Consider the following 23,310-nt stretch of genomic DNA (forward strand, 5'->3'; position numbering starts at 1 on the left):
GCAAACACGCAAATAGCCGTGGTAGCTGTGTGCATGTGTAGACTACTCACCTCAGCTTATAGGGTTTTTCTTTGTCATCCAAAAGTCTACACTCGACGTCTCCTCTCAATCTCCTCAAGGTACTCGCTCACTTTTTTATACATAAATACATAAATATTATATGTATGCTTCTGTTTATTCCATCAATCCAAGCGGGCCGTGTTTGTTTCTCATTGTAGGTGGCTTATTGCACTTCCGATGGGGAAGACAAAGCCCAGTATTTCGTATCATAAGGATAATGATTATCTTCAAGTCGTCATATCGAAGCGAGTCCATCTCTTCGAATCGATTCAGGCCAAGCAGCAAGCTCACCTCCAATCAATTGGCGGTGACACCATTAAGTCTCTCTCTCCCTCTCCCTCTCTCTCTCTCTCTCTCTCTCTCTCTCTCTCTCTCTCTCTCTCCTTCCCTCCCTCTCCCTCTCCCTCTCCCTCTCTCTCTCCCTCTCTCTCTCTCTCTCCCCTTCTATCCCTCTCTCTCTCTCTCTCTCTCTCTCTCTCATATTTCTATCTGTTTTTTGGTTTGGGTTGTTAGGGTAACTTTACCTGATGGGAGTATCAAGGAGGGCAAAAGATGGCTATCGACTCCCTTTGATATCGCAAACGAGATATCACACCATTTAGCATCACATTCATTAATTTCACAAGTAAATAATGTGCCCTGGGACATGTTTAGGCCACTCGAAGGTGACTGTGACCTCAAGTTATTCACTTTCGATACTGATTTGGGTCGAGACACACTCTGGCATTCAAGTGCTCATATCTTAGGACAGGTCTCAACAGAACCCCTTGTGCTATTCATTTTTTTCGAGGCCAAGCTAAGCAATTATTTCTCTTATCTTTCTCAATTTATTTGTTTCCAGTCTCTTGAAAGGATCTATGGATGCAAACTGTGCATTGGGCCCTGTACTACAAGAGGAGAGGTAACTTCATTTATTCACTCTTTTCATCCTCAGAGGTTGCATTTTTCGTATTTCTATCGATCAGCAGAGCCTAGTTATTCATATGTGTTATATATTTTTTTTTATTACCGTGTCTATGCTTTATGTTGCCTCAAACTAATGACTTTCTAGGGCTTCTATTATGATGCATTTTTTGGTGAGACCAGTTTGAATGAACTACATTTTGAGGAGATTGCAGCAATGGCGAGAAAAGCAGTAGAGGTATTCTTTAGTCTTCTATCTCTCATTTTTTCCCATTATTCTGTTATTTCTCTCGTCTCTGCCTTAATGGACCGTAGTGCAACTGATCTTGATCTAGTATTATTAGATTGATTTATGGCAGTTCTGGTCTCTTTGCGATTGTTAGAGTATTATAAATTTCTTTTCTATTAATTTTAATTGCGCTAAGGTGTAATTGTGTTGTGTATAAAATATGTGCGACAATTTTATTCAATTGACAATCATGTTTGCTTAACATGTCTCGGTTCCGTTGTCTGCCTTTTCATGTTAACTCTCCTCCCTGTAAGGAAAGGAGGACATTGATTTAGTACTATTTACCTGATATTATCTCGTCATCTCAGGAAAAGCAGGCATTCGAGCGAATTGAAGTATCTAGATCAGAGGCCCTTGAAATGTTTTCTGAAAATAAATTTAAGGTCATTTGACATTATTTTCTCATGCATCACATCTATTACTTGTTTTCTCTATTTTTTTTTAATAATCTTTTATCAGGTTGAAATCATCAACAATTTACCCGAAGACAAACCTATCACGGTGTACAGGTGTGGTCCTTTAGTTGATCTATGTCGTGGACCACATATACCAAATACATCTTTCGTCAAGGCATTTGCGTGTTTGAAGGTGAGAGGCTTTGCGTGAGTCTACGAATTACATGCACAGTGATTTCTGTTGGTACTTATTCAATGTAAATTTCAGGCCTCATCGGCCTATTGGCGAGGTGACAAAGAGCGGGAGAGCTTACAAAGAGTTTATGGAATATCTTTTCCGAATCAAAAACGTTTGAAGGTGATTTTATTTGTCATCTTATTTCTAAAGTTACCATCATGGATAAAATTCCCACCTTATATTTAATGCTAAAAATTGCTAAAAGCTTGTATTACTTCTCAGAAAGTTAAAAACTTTGATATTGAGTTTGCATTACTTCTCAGAAAGTTAGATAGTCATGGTAGAGATATGTTCTAGATTTCACCTCTGTATGCTTGTTATAATACAAATTTTGCAGGAATTCTTTGCCCTGTTAGAGGAAGCAAAGAAATATGATCACCGAGAGCTGGGAAAGAAGCAAGAACTTTTCCTTTTTCACAAACTTAGGTAGGATTGCTAATAAATTTAGATTTTTTCATGCTGTGTAAATGATAATGGTTAAAATATACTTGCATTTTGGATGAATTTTAGCCCAGGAAGCTGTATCATTCTTCCTCATGGTCGCCGAATTTGCCTTAAGTTGCTGGAATTTATAAGGTCGCAGTATTGGAAGAGAGGCTATGAAGAAGTTAGTTTCTATTGGATGTCACCATGCAGATTGCTAACTTTTATAGTTTAGTTTTTCAATTTGGAATTTGATATCTGCCAACTTGGTTTGTTGCAGGTTTCTACTCCTATTATGTACAATATGCAACTTTGGGAAACCTCTGGTCATGCAGCAAACTACGAGGAAAACATGTTTGCGTTTGAGGTAAGATGTATACTTAAAACTTGCACATGATTTGCAGTTTTGTCAAACAACACATGCAGTTATTGTTTGATGCTTATATTTTGCCTCCTTATCATATTGTTGTGTAAGGTGAAGATGAAGCTATTTTGGGACTATATATTAGGCTTGTATTCCCTACCCATATGTTCGTCACTCTTAGTAATTGCCATATGTAATCCATAGCCCATAGGTTTCCCTAACTTGACATTTCAGTTGATAAGCTGATCAGAATATTTATCTAGTATGCTTTGTATGTGCTTTTAAGATATGTTCATACAATATTTCTAGACAATGGCTACTGCAGATGTTAAATGTTTTTTCGTACTTAAATGTACAATGTGAAATTGATCGACATTTATGCATTCTTGGTAGTCCATAATGCTTTTAAATATGGGCTGATGGATTTCCATGCTGCAGGTCGAGGGGCAGAAGTTTGCGCTTAAGCCAATGAATTGCCCAGGACACTGTCTCATTTTTGACTGCAGAGTTCGTTCATACAGGGGTGAGATTTGCATGTCTCATATTTAGTCCTACCTAGATGCTTGTGCTACATTAAAGACATATAGAGGCACACCACGAGATCAAGCAAATAAATAAGATTTTACTAATAATTCTCTTTCTTTCCGTCCATGCTGAATAAAACTGATTATGTAAGTAGATAGATAACCTTGGTGGGAACATATTCCATCCCTTGAATCATGGATTTGATCTTAATCTTCCATCTAATTAATTTAGCATGATATGAGTCCCAGTTAATATGGGAGTGGGAGTTGTCTGTCACCTTGCAAACTATTTTGTTCCAAATCTATGTAAGAGAGACTTTTGGAAACTGTAGCAATCTTACTGATGACACATTTTTTATTTTATTTTTCCCGTTCAATTTTTTTGTGATCATGTCTGTTGCCACATGCCTATACCAATTTTAATATTTAAAAGGTGATTTTGATCAACGCATATCACAAACGTAGATTGGATCTATTATGCATAAACTTTGATATACGATACCTTTTGCCTCTTTGTGTATGAAGAGACATGGAATCTGCAGTCAATATTTCTAAATGAAGTGCATGAGATTATATATTGAGAGATCAGTAATCCCATACAGTAGTTAACCATCCGAGATAAGCACACCTTTATGATTAAGTTGCTTGTAAGAATGTTATCATGCTAAGATTGTCAACTTAATGGACTTCATTTAGGATTTCCTTTAATCTTTTGCCACACACCGCAGAACTTCCTCTTCGTCTTGCTGATTTTGGTGTTCTGCATAGAAATGAGGCTAGTGGAGCTCTTACAGGATTGACTCGTGTGAGGAAATTTCAGCAGGTATATTTTAGGCAGGGTTGGTCAATAGAATTTGTTGGGAGTAGCTTTTTTAATATATATACTATGTTATCCTGTTAGAATTTTATTCACAGTATATTTCAAAATGAATGTTATTTTTTTTATCCATCTGATCTTGTGTGCCAATTTTGACTCACCCTTTGCAAGTTGCAGCTTTAATATAATGATCAGTGATGAATGTATTTATTTTGTTTTAAAGTAAATTTCAAATTCATTTAGCATTTGTAATAAAGAAAATGATGCTCATAGTCTTTGGACAATAGAGTGTTGTAGTTTCTTGCCTTTCCTCTCACAATACTACTATTATTTTTACAGGATGATGCTCATATATTTTGCAGGGAATCCCAGGTCGGTCAAAAAAGTTTACTCAACTGTAGCTTTTTTTTTATCACGCTATTTACTTAATCTGATCTGACCATTGAGCTCTAACTTTTCCAGATAAAAGATGAAGTCAAGGGTGTTCTCGAATTTATTCGTTACGCCTATGATGTATTTGGCTTCACTTTTGACCTAAAGCTTTCAACGGTATAGAACGTATCTGGGTTCTTTATTTTAAGCCACGTGCAAGTAAATTTATTGATCGAGAAATTACATCCGTATTCCATTTATATGTAGCACTTGGATTGAAGTAGAAAGATCTGTATATATCAATATGTCTTAGTATTTGGATTTCGTAATCGTTTATGGTATTAGTTTACTTGGTTCTTACACTCTGGTAGCTACACTCTTTCATGCCTAGTGATGTGTAAGCATGATAACGCTTGTAATATGGCCTAGCTAATTTTTTAGCTTAATTCTAGTGTTAGATCATACATAATTCACACAACACATCCAACATACATAACATACTATTACACTTCAGAAAGAAAATTTGTACGCAAGTGAGAATACACCAAGTAGTAATGATACCCAAATTTTGCATAATAGACATACTTGAAAGTTGAATAATCTTTTTTAAGTGTTTGGAGGGCTTATTTTGTTTTCATCTTAAGACGAGTTTTCAATGAATGTCTTATTTTGTTTGTCCTTTCTGGCACTCGTATATTGTAGAGGCCAGAGAAGTATATTGGAGATCTAGAAACATGGTGTAAAGCAGAAACTGCTCTTACCGAAGCACTGAATGAGTTTGGCAAAGACTGGCTGGTATGATTTCTACTTTTAATATGACTCATTTCACAAGAACATATTATCTGGTCAGCCATAAAATTGTGTACCATGAGGTTGAAATCTTAGTTTTGAATTACATCTCTTTTTGCGCAATATAGCCATTCATAGATCTGCTATATAAATCGAGAAAATAATGAATTGAGGGTTGTGGGCAAAGTTACTAAAAGGAAATGCGCAGGTATATACAATGTTTTTGTCTGCTCCAATGTTTTTGTCTACTCCATAGAACCTAACTCTATAAAATTATATATATAATATTATACATTCGGGGTTTTTCCGGGGTTCGGGTTCGGATTGGGTTTCAGATCGGTATACCTAATATCCAAATCCAAATAATTTTCGGGTTTGAAAATTAAATCCATATCCAAAAAATCGGGTTCGGTAAATCCAAAATTTCGGGTTTCGGATCGGGTATCCGTCGGATCGAATTATTTTGTCATCCCTATTCAATCAAATGAAATCAATAGTCATGGACAGATGATTTCAGTATTTGGCTCCTGACTAGTTTTCTCTGGGAGTGTTTTTTTTGTCACTGCTATTATGATCGATTGGCTATTTTGTACACAACTAAAAACTCACTTTTAAAAAACAATGTTTCAGATAAATGAAGGTGATGGGGCATTTTATGGGCCAAAGATTGATATTAGTGTTTCTGATGCAAGGAAAAGAAAGTTTCAGTGTGCTACCTTACAGGTAATTTTGCATATATAGAGCATAAATCCATCTTCCATCTGTCAGTTCTGAATCAAATCAGCATTCAATTGTACCTTCTACAGCTAGACTTTCAACTTCCTTCTCGTTTCAACTTGACATACTCGGCAGAAGATGAAAGTAGTGTGGAAAGACCTGTTATAATACACAGAGCTATTCTTGGGTCGGTTGAACGCATGTTATCTATACTTATTGAGAACTACAAGGGGAAATGGCCTCTGTGGCTTAGTCCACGTCAAGCCATTGTTTGCTCAGTGTCTGAGAAATCACAAGCATATGCTGTACAGGTTCTGTTCATTTTATTGTGTTTTTCTGTTTTATTGTTTACCTGCAACTTCTCTGTATCTGTATTGTCTAATTTGGGAGTTCCATAATCTACTAATGCCACTACAAAGGAGGCACAGATTTTGTGTTTTCCCCTACTTTACCAAGGTCAAATATAAGCTTTCCTGCCAAAACTGTGACAGAATATAACTTATTTAACGACCTATAATTTATCATTCTTAGAGAAAATATGTTTTTTTTTTCTGTCCTGGTAAATCGGAACATTACTTGATCTCTCATATGTAACTTTTGATAGGTAAAGGAGCAACTTCATGAAGCTGGGTATTATGTAGACGTTGATATAAGTGATAAAACCGTGAACAAGAAGGTGATACAAATTTTTCTCCAGTGCTTAATACCATGTTGTAGGTCTTCATATTTTTTACTACGGACATAGATCTTACTCTTGTTCGACAAACATGAGTCCCATTTGAAACTGTTATTGTTTCATAAGTATGAATTGACTATTTATTAACGGGATTAGAAACTGATACAACATTGTCAAGATGATTAGTCAAGTCTTCTTGTCGATCTATATATTAGAAGTTCCTATACTTGAGTTGGAGTAGCCATGAAAAAAAGGTACTCCCTGTGTGCAACCAATAGTTTATACTTTCCTTTTTGGGGCGTCCCTCTCCTTTATGTTACCTAAAATAGAAAATATTGTATATTATAAAAATTTTATATATCATTATTTTATTACTTGCACCTAGGGATGTCATACGGATCCACGTGTATATGAATTTCATAATTCGTATCTAAGTCTGTAGTTAGAAGATAATATTTGAATCCAGATTTCGATAATATTCAGATCCAAATCAGATTTTCAATTAGATTTTTTTATCTTTATATTAAAAATTCAAAAAAATTGCAAAATAAATAGTAAATTTGAAATTAATTTTCAAAAATCGAGTTAAGAGTTAAAGTGAATTAGGTCTATTTTATTTTTTTTTCCAAAAAAATTATCTATCTTTTCGATATAAATTTGTCATCTTTAAAATATTAAAATCAATTTATAAATATATTATTTAATGATTTAGCAATATATATATATATATATATATATATATATATATAATGAGTATAAAACATACACATACACCCACACCCACACCCACCCCGACACTCTATAAAATTAATAGAATAATATATATATATATATATATATATATATATATAATTTTAAAATTTGATATATATTTAATTTCGGATTCAGATATTATTGGATAGTATATGCCTACATCTGTATTCTCAATTGTCGGATATGGATTCGGATACGAATGCATATATATTGAATGTTATACTTTAACCTCACCTAATTGCTCTATCTAATTACACCCAAATCAACCTTGACTACACTAAAGTGGAACACCTTTGATGAAGCTCTTATAAATTATGGTCCTGTTTGAGAATTAGCGGTTAGCTGTTAGCGTATTGACTGAGATGTTTTGACTAGCTGATTGAATAGATGTTTTGACTAACGGATCGAATTAGCAGTTCTTCGTAAAAGTGTTTGGTAAATAGATGATTAGTTAGCTTTTTCTTACACAAACCAAAATCTCTAACCCCAAAAGCTCCTCAAAGTAGCTTTTTCAAAATTAGCTTTTTGGATTCAAACTTCTATTTTAATCCGCTAACTACCAAACACTAATATAATGGATTCTAGTGGTCAAACCTCTAAAACACCTTAAACATCTTATTTTGTCTGAAACCTCTAACCTCCAAACAAGGCATATATTTGGAGACTAGCCTTTTTCGTTCATCTATCCCCCTTTTTTGTTTATGAAGTTGACTTATTAACCAACATTGTTTACTGTGTTGGTCTCCTTGCCCAACCCATTTGACAACATATAGGAGGGATGGAGGGAGCACATCTTTAAGAAGTATAAATTGGAAAGGTGACTGTTTTACATGAAATTATGGGGCAATATCTACTACCTAAACATAAGCGTTACCAGAATGTGGCTTTGCTTATACTCCCTCCGTCCTAAAATACATATCCCTTTTGACTTTTAACTAGTCAAATTGACTATAGTTTGACTGTAATTTATATGTATTATATTATCGGAAAACATTAAAAAAATTATATCATTAGAAAATACAACTAGTTTATTTTAAGATGCAACTTTTCATTTTCTAAAATAATAAATAAATATGTATTTATATATAATCAAAGATGGGTCAATAACTTCTAGAACATGTAATTTGGGATGGAGGGAGTATTAAAAAGGAAACAAAATTGCTTACAAGTAGCGGCTTTCAAGATTTTTATTCCAACATCTTGTGGTTAACTTGTGTCTGTGGTGGTTGATATATATTTTGCTGCAGGTATTTGAAGCCCAGGATAAACAGTACAACTACATACTTGTGGTTGGCAAGGAGGAGATTGAGAATGGAAAGGTTATTTCTCTGCCTAATTATAATAATAATATATAATTATAATTGTAATAATATACATAATACTTGTTCATAGTATTCCATTTAGAGTGTGCACATTGTTAAATACTTCACTGTACTTGCAAACCCGCTACACTTTGTATATCACTGGCAAGTTCAGTTAACCCCATTAGCACATTTCCATCCATTCCCTGAATGGTAGAGTTCAACCAATTAGCTAGTATATTTCTCATGTCACTTATCCTCTATCAAAATTACTCGAGATTAGATTACATACATATACATGTGATACACCAACACATGAGTCTCATCCTCCCCAAAGGATTCATTTTTGTAGTTATATATAAGTATGTCTAGTATATATACATATACATATCTACATTTTCATTTTCTTCTCCCAAATTAAATTCATCTTCATTTTGTACTATAAATCTAATTACATTTCATCTTTATTTTAATTAAATTCAAGCTCAATTAAAACCAATGAGTTGATAACATAGTGAGAGATTGATAGGGAAGTTCAACTGAAAAAGATAAAATTTGAAATGGGTTCGATTGATAACCCTAATTTTACTTACAAAATATTATACACAATTCACATATATAGATTCTAATAAAGTTTTGGTAAAAAGACACTTGTACCCATTTGAATATATTTACTCATTAACGGAGTTAACAAAATATTGAAGACAATACATGAAGATTGACGGGTTGGTAAATTTAGTATTGTTAGTGGAGTTTTTCGGAATTCAATATTACAAGTGTGTCTCGGTAAAAGTACAAGTATGGTTGCATTTTACTCTTTCATTTACTATGAATTATTTTTTGAATAATCATATTCTTAAACATATTATAAGAGTAAAATAAAGTTCTCATGTTTAAAATAATTTTATTTATGTAATTTAGAGACAAAATGTTGTGTGCTGCATAAGTACATCATACTCTTTATTTTACAATTAAAATTGTGTTCCACATCAAGAATCAAAATATTGAGGTATATATCGATCGTTGATTAAACAAAGTCTACAATAGATTAGTCCTAAGTTCTAAACCCTGACATATTAATAATGTAGTTAAATTAATCATATTGGTAGATATGCGAGTCTGATTCATTAATTTTTTTTTTCTTTTGATTATTTTAGGTAAGTGTAAGAGCAAGAGGCGAGAAGAATTTCTGTGTCTTTAGCATAGAGGACCTCCTTAAACTTTTTAAGGAGAAGGTTGATTCATTTCAGTAAAAGTGAGTTGCTAGTGTTTGAGTACAAGATATGGTAAAGAATTTGTAGTTAAAGATTTACAGAATTTGTATTATGTAATCGTATGTGTGAGAATTTGCGGGATCTTTTTTTCCTTTCTTTTTTCAGGATGATCAATATTACTCTGGTACTTATTCTTAGTTGTATTTTCTCACACACATGATATATTTTTTAAAGTTTTATACAACGCTAAAACTCAGTCAATTCATGGATTACTATTCGATGCTTGATAGGTACTTGCTAATGATCTTTATTCTCCAGCAGAGAATGGAAGAGATGGAGAAAAACTCTTAAACAGATTATAATAGACTAATAGTATTAGTTTGGATGGATTCTTGTAATAAAAGTCAGTTGATGATTCCATCAATGAATTGACAATCACAAATTGATGGAGTTGATATACTCCTGGTGTGTAGAAATTATGTGGAACTCAGCATGGATCACATTTCTTGAATCAAATTATGTGAACTCCGTGGAGTCTTGAGTTCGAAATTGAAGAATAAAAAAACTGAACAGATATAAATGACTTTAGTTTGGGTTATATGTTTCAACCGAACCGGTTATCAATATTAATAAATAAATATTATGTATATTATTAATTATTAATTCTTTATGAATTTTTAAAAATCAATTATTCTATTTTATTATATGTGACTACTGATTATCAGCATTTTAGCAGCCCTTTTTCTAATGAGAACCAATTATCAATATTATTAAATAAATATTATATGTATTATTAAATCTTTGTGAACTTTTAAAAACCAATAATTGTGTTTTTATTATATGTAACTACTGTTTATCAGTATTTTAAATGCGGTTTTAGATATGTGTCCAAAAATATATCCTAAACATGAAATTTCATAATTTTAAATCATTTTGATTGGTTTATATTTTTTTAATAATAGTAGATCCCTGCGATACCCAACATTACACTACAAGCAAGCACGTATAAAAACTCAACTTTATGTTTTGACACTATCTTACATGTTAGGAATATCACTCAATCTCAATATCACTCAATCTCCTGATATCTTTGATCGTTTGCACACTTCCAAATATGATACTGTATTTCATTTTGCATTGAAGTATTCTATCATGATGGGATGACATAAAAATTCGACTCGTTTCAATACGAACATATTTTTATTAAATCCGATATTTTGGATTTAGATATTATATATTCCGTATCAAAATCCGATCTAAAATCCAAATTCGATCTGGACCCCATCCGAACCGAAATCTGAAAACAAATCAAATATCTAAGGATATATGTATGCAAATATGATATATCTAAGTATGTTAATGTACTTTAAAATATCAAATTCTGTATAATGAAGATATGTATTTAGAAATTATTATATATCGTTTGAGATTTATTAATGTGTAATACTTTATTATTAGTGTAGTTTAATTTTAAATATAATGAAATTTAAGGGTGAAAAAATCAAATCAAATTTTTTTACAATACTACTCACATTTTGGGATTCGAATTTTGGATAAACCCAATCCGGAACCCGTAAATTTGGATTTGGACTTGACATATGAAACCCGATTAGATTCGAATTTAAAAATAATTTGAATTTGGATATCTCACATATCCAAACCAATCCGGCAACGCCAATCCGACCCGTTGTCATTCTACGCTCTGCATTTTTCTTAATTCTTCTTCAGAAAAGAGCATGATTTGCGGGATAACTTCTATGTAAAATGTTTAATTTTTGGAGAGACGGGATAAAGATTTGGAGTACCCTGCACAAAATTTTGAAAAAAATGTCCCAATAATTTATGAAATAAAAAAAATACATAAATAATAAAAATCCATAATATCAAAAATAATATATATCTAATTATAGTAAAAATTTCTTATTATATATGTAAGTTATGTATCATAATTTATTGTTAATTAAATAAGATACTAATATATTTATCGAGGCCGGGTGTGTTTAATGATCTTAGTGATAGTAAATATTTGGGTCTTCCGCCTCTCGTAGGAAAATCCAAGAGGAGGACGTTCAAGATAGACTGAGGAAGAAAATAGAAGGTTGGAAAGTTAAATGTTTGTCGAAAGCAGGAAAGGCTATATTGATTCAGAGTGTAGCTCAAGCAGTGCCATCCTATATTATGTCTTGTTTCTTGATTCCAAAATCATTGTGTAAAGAATTGGAGATCATGATGAATAGCTTTTGGTGGGGTTCGAAAGATAACTCAAGGAGGGGTATTCATTGGATGTCATGGGCAAATATGAGTAAAGCGAAGTGTTTGGGAGGTATGGGTTTCCGAGATTTGCACGGTTTTAATCTAGCACTCTTGGGAAAGCAATGCTGGAATTTCATGAACAAACCGAATTCTTTAGTTGCAAGGATTTTTAAAGCGAGATACTTTGCCAACTGCACTTTATTTGAAGCTCAAAGAGGTGGGGGGTCGAGCTATATTTGGTCAGGTCTGTGGCAAGCGAAAGAGCAGCTCAAGAAGGGTTTCAAATGGGTGATTGGTGACGGAAAGATGATCAGAGTGTTTGAGGATCCATGGGTTAGAGGTAAAGAAAACTTTATGGTGGATGAAGCTGTGTCTGGCTACTCCAGAGATCTAAAAGTTTGTGATCTGCTTGTTCCTGGTACGAAACATTGGGATGTTAACAAGGTAAACAACTTACTGTCGAGTTGTGATGTCAGTCCTGTTTTGACAACGCCTATCCCACAAGATCAGGTCTCAGATCATCTAGCTTGGACTAGAACTGTGGATGGAAAGTATACTGCTAAATCCGGTTATAGTTATTGGTTTAATCAAACACATGGAATCAGACAGAGTGAAGAGCAAAAGGGATGGACGAGATTGTGGAATTTGAGGATTCCGGGTAAAGTCAAGATTTTCTTGTGGCGTATTTGTAAGAACAACGTGCCTGTGAGGTATCTGCTGAGAAATAAAGGGGTGCAAGTTACGATTAATTGTCCTATGTGCTTGACTGATGTAGAGCACATGGTTCACAATTTTTTCGAATGTCAATTTGCACAGAGCTGTTGGGAAGGCATGGGATTTCATTTCAATATGTCGGGAGTTGAATATTGTGCAGATTGGTTACTAAAACTTCTAAATACCGAGACTTCAGAAAGATTGGAACGTATAGGAAGCACATTGTGGGGAATTTGGCATGAGAGAAATTTAAAGGTTTGGGAAGGTAAAACTACTACACCAGCTCTTGCTATGCAGTGGAGTACTCTTACTATTAATCAGTGGCAGGAAGCTCAGAAGATGAAAGGAGTAAACACAGGAGGAGGTCATAACTTACGTAGTAGTTTTCCGTTGAGATGGGTTGCACCAACTGAAGGGAGATTGAAAGTTAATGTCGACGCCTCGGTCATAGAAGGAGGGTCGAGCTTCAGCCTGGGTATGATTGCTCGAGACCATAACGGAGATTGTTGTAGAGCTAGAACAATGTGCTGTGAGGGTGTAGTTTCAGTATTTGAAGCAGAGGCAAAGGGAGTTCTGGAAGCGATAAAATGGGCTGCTGAAGGAGCTATCTCAAATGTTACTTTTGAGACTGATTCGATGCTAACGTTTCAGGCCATTACCAAGGGCACAATGAACTACTTAGAGGTGGGAAACATGCTTGAAGATTGCCGCAAGTTGTTGAAGGACCGTCCAGACTTTTCTTTTGAATTTGCTAAAAAACAAGCCAACAAAGTAGCCCATAGTTTAGCTAGGGTTCATTGTGAAATTGGTTGTTTCATTGATTTCTTGTCTCCTCCACAATTAGTGTTGGAGAATATTATGTATGATGCTGCTTTGATTGAATAAAAATTTTCCATTGGTTTCAAAAAAAATATATATATTTATAATTAATAATATATATTGTCAAGATTCAAATCCACATTCAATTATTTTGAATTTAAAAAATGAGTCAAATCTAAATTTATATTCAAATAATTTATTTCAAGATAATCCAAATAAATCGGAACGAGTCTCGTATCCGATGGGTCCGATTGGATACGGTAAATGCCATGGGAGCCTTTAAGCTCTAATACAGTGAGACTGTGAGAAATTACGAGAAGACTTGGACAAGAATTCACCTTGAAAATGAGCAGCGACAAAGCCACCGCAGCAGCAGCGACAGCGGGTCCGAAGCTATACAACAACAAACCTAAGAAAGGTATGTATACGTCGCAATCACAGCTCTCGTTTTTGTTACTTTGGGAATATTATCATTTGTTTTGTTGAGTTGTGTTTGATTGGATCGATTTTTGTTTTAATTGGTTGCAGCACAATTGAAGCAAGCTCGAGCGTCAATGGGGACGATTTCAGCTCCGCCGTCCTCCAATATTCCTCCAGTCACTCCTCCTCCTCCGCCGCCTCCCAAAGAGTCGTTCGCTCGTCGGTACAGATTCCTCTGGCCTCTCCTCATCACTGTTAATCTCGCTGTTGGAGGTCTCTCTCTCTCTCTCTCCCTCTCCCTCTCTCTCTCATGTGAACTTCAATTTGTAGGCGTTGTGTTTATGTCTCCTGATTTGTTAATTATAGTCTTACTTTATGTTCTCGACAGTTAGTTATGTGCTCTGAACTGTCAATCAATTTAGGATTCTGTAGTAATGTGTTTAGAATATAGTGTTCATATTGTGACTTAAATATCAGGGACCAATTAAACCGAAGTTAAATGAGTACTTGGATTTCCATGACGAAGGGGAGTACAATTGATTTACGATTTTATAGCCTTGATTACAATATATTCTTCCGGGCTTGCATTGTGGCTCTCCTATCAGCTGCAATGACGTTTGATTTGTTGAATTGTTCTTTTTATTTTTTATTCTAGAGGGAAATGTGCATGATTACTTTCTACATCAGGTTGGTCTTTTTAAGTTTTAGGGTTCGCTCCGTTTTGGTATATTTCTGCTTGTTTTCGCTAACCACACTGGCATGTTGCGGGTCTATAAATTGTTTTTGGAATTAAGGTGCCATGAGGGTCAGTTGCCGCCAGGTGCCAAAATAATTGCAAAACTAATTCTAAGTGCAAGTGCACCACTTTGCTTAGCTTGTGTGTGTGTGTGTGACCGCCTCTTTTGTCAATCTTAGTTCTTGGTCTAAGGGCTTTTTTAATTTATTTGCTGTTGGCTACGTTTGTCAAAGAAGGCCAAGCTGAGGCGTTTTTATAGCAGAAAAATTTATCTGTGGCGGAGCAAATAACGGAGCCCAAAAACCTATGATTTAGTGCATGCGGCACACCAGAAAAAGCCATTGCTTATTCTCGTTAAGCCTAAAATTAAGGAATGTAATAAATGTTGTACATCTATGTCCACTATATCTGTTTGTTTCATTTTAAAAATTTTAAATGACTTTCATGCTTTCAAATTTTGAAATGAATGACATCACTTACATTCATATGCTTCCGAATATTTGATTTCCTTCACATTTTTTCGTTCCATTCCTAACGAACCAACCGAATTCGTGCCTTTTTATTTGAGCTTTACAGGTTCAAATTGATCCACGTCGTGGTTCTGTTTCTGTATGCTGTTTTTTGTTTAAGAACAAACTGCATTGACCAAAAATATATAGATTTGTAGACTCCTGGTCATGCAAATAGGTTTATTCTCTGACCATAATGCCTGGGGCCCTGGAGTTGGTTGCAACTAAGCAGTAAAAATATATACATATTCAGTGCGGTAAGCGTATAAAGCGATAATAATGGTACTGAAGCAAGAGACAAAACTTTACTTCTAGGCTTCTAGCATTATTGTTGTCGCGCTTATTCTTCAAATATTGTATTCCTTACTAAAATTGTGATGTTTATGAAGTTTCCTAACCATATATAAGACCGTCTAGAGTTTTATCTCTTATGGTTTCTGCTTACTAATAACTTTTGGCCCAAAAGTTGCACACAGAGAGGAGGCCTAATAAATTTTTTGCCATTATGGTTAGGAGTATAGTTACCAGTCTAGAGTTCAGTTTAGCAGGTTAAAGCATCAATGGTATTCGTTGACATCAACTATTAAGGTGTGGATTACAGAGTGTTAGGCCCTGTTTGGGGATTAGCTGTTAGCGGATTGAATTAGATGTTTTGACTAGCGGATTGAAATAGATGTTTTGACTATCGGATTGAATTAGCTGTTTCTCGTAAAACTGTTTGGTTAATAGCTGATTGATTAGCTTTTTCTGACACAAACCAAAACCTCTAACCCAAAAAGCTCCTCAAAGTAGCTTTTTCAAAATTAGCTTTTTGGGTCCAAACCTCTATTTCAATCCGTTAACTACCAAACACTTGTATTAGCGGATTCTAGTGGTCAAACCTCTAACTCACCCCAAACCTCTAATTTTGCCTCAAACCTCTAACTTCCAAACAGGGCCTTAGTCTTCGTCCCTAGGCCCTAGCTGTTTATGTAACAAAATTGGGCATTTTAAGCAGATGACACAAGTTAACTTCAGGAAAGTATCGCACTAGTTATTTGGAAAAAAAAGCTTATGTTGTACTTTCTTCAACCTTAACCTTTGAGGTTTACTTATATTAAGTTGTGCAATTGTACTTGACAGTGGAAATCTACCCTAAGCTTTACATTTGTACTGTTTATATTAAACTTTGTGGTATACCTACTTTGGAGATATTGCTATGGATGGGAACACAATGGTCTGTTAACACTGACCAATACTGAGCTGTTTTTTGCAGCATACATATTTACGAGGACCAAAAAGAAAGGAATCATAGAGGAGGAAGAGGAAGAAGCAGAGCCCACTAAATCGGTAGCTGTAACAGTAGCTGCTCCAGTCATTGAAACCCCAGTAGTTCCTGCATCTGTGACACAGCCTGTGAAGTTACGTGAACCAATACCTGAGGATCAGCAGCGTGAACTTTTCAAGTGGTTATTGGAGGAGAAGAGGAAGGTCAAGGCAAAAGATCCTGAAGAGAAGAAACGGATCGACGAAGAGAAAGCCCTTCTCAAACAGTTCATTCGAACCAAATCTATCCCAAGTTTGTGATTGTTTAAAATGTGATGGAGGGTTGTACAGCTAAATTTGTTTCTCCTGCACCTCTTAGGAGCCTGAAGTCCAAAATTACTTTTGATCAAAACCACTTGATATACTCTCAGCTCCGAACTGTGAAGTTTACCTGATTGGCTTTAGCTGTTCTTTTTTCGAAATTTGACCGACTGAATTTCTAGATTGTATAACTACATATTTTCTAGTCTTAAGTCACTCAGTAACTGTTAATTTTCTGCCATATGAGGGAACTACAGTCGCATATTCATCTCCTATTACAAGCTAGCATTCTGTTATTTTCTGGCCCTTATGAAACATATATAGTAAAATCTGAATATAGATTATTACTTATTAGCCGTGGCAAATGAAGATGTGTACGCTCTGTAATGCAGTTGCCCATATCAGCCATTTTTGGCATGAAATGACAGCGGGGTCGAGAGTTCGAATCAATTCCGTCGCTTTTATGTCGGAGGTCGAGAGTTCGAATCAATCCCGACGGGGAGGAAGGAAACAAAGGTAGATGATGATGGAGAATGTGTTGGAACCTATCAACTCTCACATGAATGCACGAGACAATCATACTTGTAGGGACATTTATAATTATAATACAAATAGTTATACTATATGCACACCCCCATTCCTAATTTATTTCATTTCCACATACAAAACTCCACCTCCTTGGCAGTTTCATCATGCAACAATCCCCTTAAATTTGCATCCTTTATATATTAATCAGTGTTGCCTATTAAACTATGATATGTCCCATTCTAATTCTCAAGGACTCGTTAGTCGTTTACCTTCATATCTTATGAGTGCTTTTCGGGAACGCGCAAAGATATCAATATAAATTACTCCCTCCGTCCCTATTTATCTGTCCACTTTGGAAGTAAAATTTTGTCCCTATTTATCTGTCCATTTATACTTTCAAAACTAATTTAATGATAGTTTTTCAAATATATCTCCATAATTTCAATTTTCAAGACTTGACTTATTTAAAACTTGGTTGAATTCATGTTTTCAAGACATAAAGTAGGGGTATTCCACCATTTTCAAGATATTAATTAGAGGTATTTAATGAAAAAGTTTATACAATCAAGTATTCCTTGGTATGTGTTTTTTCCCCCAAAATGGACAGATAAAAAGGGACGGAGGGAGTATATTTGAAAAATCTCGTGACCCTCTTGTAAGATTTGAAAATGGATACTATCGTACAATATTTATAAAATTTATGAATAGATGTACAAATGTTCATACTCATATTCGGGTATAGTTATTGTTCGGGTATGATGTTCTGGTGTGAAATGTCGAACAGACACATATATTTGAGATAAAGTAAAGAATATGAGTCACATAGTACTCATACTCGTATTTGGGCGTGAAGTACCCATCACAGATACTTGAGATAAGATAAAAAGTGCGACTAACATTGTGAACTATGACCCGAACAACCATAAATTAGCAGGGGCATGCATCTTAAACCAATTAGGGTTTAGAGTACAGATACAGCTTCTATAGTAATCATCAAATCTAAGCAAGCAATAGCTAAGCAATGATGCAGATTAGTCACGGCCGTATGAATAAAAATCATATCTGCATGCGGCTCATTTTAACAACTCCAGTCAACAAAGCTCTTGATTTCCTCATTTCTGCATAAACTATACACACTTTCCTTCGCAGGAATCTTAATCCAGCAAGTTGATCATTTTCAATTCATGATTTACTCGATTAATGCACATAATTAAAGTATCCAGATTACATAAAGCAACATAAAACTATTGCTGCACATAAAGCGATCGACTTAAAAATCTTTATTACAAAACTTTTGTTACACTGATCTTCTAGGTTGTGTTCATTTGTATGGAATGGAACGAGGAAGAATAGAATGAAAATTATAAAAAAGTTTTATATATAAAAAAGAAATTATGAGACAATAATGACCAGATATGAGCATTTTTTACAAAACATGTGTGTTAAATTTTTAGTTTAAATAGTTCGGAATGAAATGATTGAAAGGATGAAAATTATATACATTAATTCCGATCACCGCAATCTAGAGCACAAATTTCATTTCATTCTCTCTCGTTCCACTTCATCTGAACACAGCTTTAGAGCACAAATTTCATTTCATTATCTCTCGTTCCACTTCATCTGAACACAGCCTTAGCATCGTGTGACGAGTCATAAACATATATTCTCCCTTGCAATTCGGACTGCACATAAACATATATTCCAAAATATTCATATCGAGTACAATATTCCCTGTATCGAATCTGTGTGCACGAGTGCATTTGCTTATCACATTATATCCTCTCACTTCACAACTGTCTGTCGAAAAAACATATACAGTTTCAACCAATCATATTCTATATAAAGGCCCTTAGGCAACACAAAGCACCAAGTGAAACTAATGCTAAACAGTTCATAACATTTTAAGAACATGGAGGGTTCTTGGACTATGGTTGCCACAGCAATCCTGTTCTTGTCATTCTTATTAGTTTTGTTCCGATTTTTTGGTAGCAGCAGAAGAAAATGTTCCGGGGGCAGAGCAAATGAGACCTCACTACCATTGGGAGCTCAGGGATGGCCTTTAGTTGGAGAAACCTTGGAGTTCATCTCTTGTGCTTACACAGATCAGCCTGAGACTTTCATGGACAAGCGTCGCCGCATGTAAGTGTCTGTCTAATGGTTTTTGTTAGAATATAATGTGATCCCGGTAAGCCCTCCTCCTAACACCTTGAGGTTTTGGGAGAATTGGTCACTTAACATGGTATCAGAGCTTAGGCTCGGATATTCCTGACTCTTGAATAAGTATGTATGAATCATTATGCTATGTACTGCAGATTCAGATCATTTTTTAGTTTAGACAGAGCACCGGTTAATGAATTTCCACGTTTATACAATTTATTAAACTTATTAATGTTCTGGTAATTAACAGAACGCATTAAATTTAAATTTTTATGTATACTAGGTATGGCAAGGTGTTCAAGTCACACATATTCGGAAGTCCTACAATTGTTTCCACCGACGAAGAAGTTAGCAGAAGTATTTTACAGGGTGATTCAAACACTTTTGTGCCTTCTTACCCGAAATCTCTTACCATTCTGATGGGAGAATCTTCTATTCTGCTTATCAATGGATATTTGCAAAGAAGAATTCATGGACTCATAGGCTCCTTCCTCAAGTCTCCAAATCTTAAAGCTCAGATTACTCGCGAGATGCAGAAATTTGTTCAAGAATCAATGGAGAGTTGGGACGAGGATCGTCTTATTTACATCCAAGATGAAACCAAAAAGGTGAGCACTCATCGATCTTTATTTTTAATTCAGATTTAGAACATTGCAGCACGAGCCTCACTTATCGTATTATTTTCTTTTCAATTTGAATCCAGGAATATTGTTACATACAGACGTGAAACATCATTTTATTTGATTTCGTTTAGAATTAACAGAACTCGAGTTCCTGAGTTATGCTTGAAATTACTATTGAATTTCCAACAGATGCACTGTTTAGTGGCCATCTTTGTCTGTTTGTTTTAACTTTAAGAATTACTTTGTAATAAAGTCTTTAGTAACTTGATTAAGGGTTCAAGATTAGCCAGCAGTCATTATTTTTATTGTCTGGTAAAATTAATACTTAGCAATAATTATCATTATGAGCCTTTTTCGATACACTAATTCAGCTCCCCGCTATATGCATTTTAACAGATTGCCTTTCAAGTACTAGTGAAAGCTTTAATAAGTCTGGATCCAGGTGAAGAGATGGAGTTTTTAAGAAAACAGTTTCAAGAATTTATCGCAGGCCTCATGTCGTTGCCTATAAATCTACCTGGAACTAGACTTTACAAATCATTACAGGTACATAATTGGTTAAACAAGAACTTAATCCTTGAGTTAAATAAATTAACTAAGCCATAAAATTCTGGCTACAGGCAAAGAAGAAAATGGTGAAGTTAGTGCAGAAGATTATTGAAGCTAAAAAGAAGGATGAGTCGTGTAAAGTGCCAAAAGATGTAGCCGAACTTTTGCTAAGTGAAAATGTAGCAGATGAAATTATTTCTGATAATATGATTGATTTGATGATACCGGGAGAAGATTCAGTGCCTGTCCTTATAACTCTTGCTATAAAATACCTTTCGGATTGTCCTGCTGCTCTCCAGCAGTTGTCGGTAATAACTACTTGCTTTATTCCGTATAATGTATTAAATATTTAAATCTTAGCTTACTTCAGCATATGAATAAGTTAATTGCTAATAAATCTCAGGAGGAGAATATGAAGTTGAAAAACCGAAAAGATCAGACAGGGGAGGAGTTGATATGGAGCGATTACTTGTCATTGCCATTCACACAAACTGTATGTTGGTTAAACTGTAATTGCATTTAACGCGGGCTTCATAAAATTATCCAAATTAACGTAAATTATTCATGTACAGGTGATAACAGAAACTTTAAGACTAGGAAATATCATCAATGGTGTGATGAGAAAAGCAATGAAAGATGTGCAGATCAAAGGGGGTTACGTGATCCCTAAAGGATGGTGTGTTTTTACGTATTTCAGATCAGTTCACTTGGATGAAAATCTGTATGACTCTCCACATAAGTTCAATCCATGGAGATGGCAAGTAAGTGGATCACATATGCTAAGAAACTATAGGAGAATACGCTGAATCATCTCGCGAATTAACTCTCTGATCATTTTTACAGGATAGGGACACAAGTGGCTGTAGCTTCACTCCTTTCGGAGGTGGACAAAGGTTATGTCCTGGCCTTGATCTTGCCAGACTGGAAGCTTCTATCTTCATCCACCATTTTGTCACTCAATTCAAGTAATTCCAAATTTCATCGAAATAATACTATTACACACATGCACACGAATCTTATCCACGAGACATCTGGTATACCACACCAGACTCGTGTTAAGTTATCAGCTCTCCTAAACATAACGTTATTGCTTGATTTCAGAACATATTTATTCATTTTCTTGATTGAAATGTAGGTGGACAGCTGAAGATGATTCGATCGTAAACTTCCCAACAGTGAGAATGAAAAATAAAATGCCAGTAAGGGTCAAAAGAAGAAGCAGCCAACAAGCTTTTAGCCTAGAAAGCAAACTCAACTCTGAAGGATCTTGCAAACAATGATACTCAGACAGATGATCAAATTGCAAGACCACAAAAAAGGAAATAGTATAAAACATAAAGTTGGTTGCAGTTCACACGTGTGGAGGGGCATCAGATTGTGACACTTTTGTCCTGCTTAAAATCTATAAATTTTGCACATATATTAGTCTTATAGTCTATCTGTAGATACATATAATATAGCTGGATACATAATTACATGTATAATTATATATTTTTGTGGAATGTAAGTCCAATTTATATTTTTATATTTTTTTTTTTTGCTCAGTTTTTGGATTATGACAACTAGTGATCATGTAAAATTAGACCTGACAATGCATGTCGTTTCATATACTTTCGTGTCATATACAATCACCCATTACTGAAAAACATCTTTCACGAGTCTCTACACGGGTCCGAAAGAAAATTGGCTTTGAGTTAAGTGGCTCAATTATACGGGGAATTAGTTATTAAATAAAATCTTAGATAGGGATGAGTTTGGTAGTGAAAATCTGCAAATGTGACCCACCATGAATGGAGCTTCACCATATCTGGACCACATTATACAACCATTTCTGCTAGACAAATGTCCCTGGATTTCAATTCTAATCATGGCTTGAGTTACTTTCTTCTTTTTCATTAACTCTGTGATTTGACAAAAGATTTTAATCTGTTACAGTAACAAACAAGCCAAGGTGGTGAAATGATAAGTGTGTTTTGTAGTGTTCTTACTTTTTCATAAACATGTTAGTTAAAGTAAAACCAAATTAATACCACTTGGACATAAAGAGAGGCAGAGTTTACAGATTCACCAATGGAGTTGATTTTAAGTCAGTGCAAGTTAAAAGGGGTGGGAAATAATGATCAGATTAAAGTAGTAATCACTTAAAGAGATGATTAGTGGGACACTTTTGTTAGGTTTTCATTGATTATTAGCATGAAATGATTGACAATTAGTGTGATGCTCAATTTTTCAAGATTCAGGAACCTTTTTCGGACGTGCTGATGCGGAAGTCTTGTCATCTTCATCTTGTGCACTGTACTGGCTAAGGGATCGCAAGCATTTCTGAAGTTTCGGAAAGCCTTTGTTTAAGTAAAGAATATACATTTGACAATTGACACCATTTTATCAACTCTTTCCGTCTGATCAGACCTACTGTTGATATATTTTGGATCCGGATTCCTGACATGCGTATGTTAGTAGTATGTGTGGAAAAAAATGCTCGATAGTTTAATCCTAAATTTTTGATGTATATACAAGGTGCTACAATATCATTGAGCAAAAAATTACATGTTTCTAGAATTTTTCATGTCAAACGTTTTTCTCCGTTATGTTCTAGATCAA

The 23,310-nt window shown here is 34.7% G+C and overlaps 3 protein-coding genes across 3 annotated transcripts; all 3 read left to right on the plus strand.

Annotated features, from left to right (window-relative positions):
* The first annotated feature begins 25 nt into the window (after nt 1–25).
* Nucleotides 26–10,048, plus strand: LOC108221012 (threonine--tRNA ligase, mitochondrial 1-like). Its single transcript, XM_017394914.2, has 21 exons — nt 26–119; nt 219–380; nt 574–811; nt 902–961; nt 1,112–1,201; nt 1,561–1,635; nt 1,712–1,840; nt 1,916–2,005; nt 2,223–2,311; nt 2,396–2,492; nt 2,589–2,675; nt 3,111–3,195; nt 3,925–4,019; nt 4,353–4,385; nt 4,476–4,562; nt 5,088–5,180; nt 5,805–5,897; nt 5,981–6,202; nt 6,496–6,567; nt 8,568–8,639; nt 9,779–10,048. The coding sequence occupies exons 1-21, from the start codon at nt 34–36 to the stop codon at nt 9,872–9,874; spliced, it is 2,151 nt and encodes a 716-aa protein (XP_017250403.2). The 5' UTR covers nt 26–33; the 3' UTR covers nt 9,875–10,048.
* A 3,796-nt stretch (nt 10,049–13,844) lies between these two features.
* LOC108220371 (uncharacterized) lies at nt 13,845–17,093 on the plus strand. The gene is made up of 3 exons (XM_017394117.2): nt 13,845–14,039; nt 14,150–14,314; nt 16,542–17,093. The coding sequence occupies exons 1-3, from the start codon at nt 13,967–13,969 to the stop codon at nt 16,850–16,852; spliced, it is 549 nt and encodes a 182-aa protein (XP_017249606.1). The 5' UTR covers nt 13,845–13,966; the 3' UTR covers nt 16,853–17,093.
* A 1,975-nt stretch (nt 17,094–19,068) lies between these two features.
* On the plus strand, nt 19,069–22,236 carry LOC108220552 (3-epi-6-deoxocathasterone 23-monooxygenase CYP90D1). The gene is made up of 8 exons (XM_017394352.2): nt 19,069–19,519; nt 19,821–20,145; nt 20,557–20,706; nt 20,781–21,017; nt 21,113–21,202; nt 21,282–21,470; nt 21,553–21,674; nt 21,845–22,236. The coding sequence occupies exons 1-8, from the start codon at nt 19,290–19,292 to the stop codon at nt 21,987–21,989; spliced, it is 1,488 nt and encodes a 495-aa protein (XP_017249841.1). The 5' UTR covers nt 19,069–19,289; the 3' UTR covers nt 21,990–22,236.
* Nucleotides 22,237–23,310: the final 1,074 nt, after the last annotated feature.

The sequence above is a fragment of the Daucus carota genome, chromosome 5 (assembly GCF_001625215.2).
Source record: "Daucus carota subsp. sativus chromosome 5, DH1 v3.0, whole genome shotgun sequence".
Classification (NCBI taxonomy): domain Eukaryota; kingdom Viridiplantae; phylum Streptophyta; class Magnoliopsida; order Apiales; family Apiaceae; genus Daucus; species Daucus carota.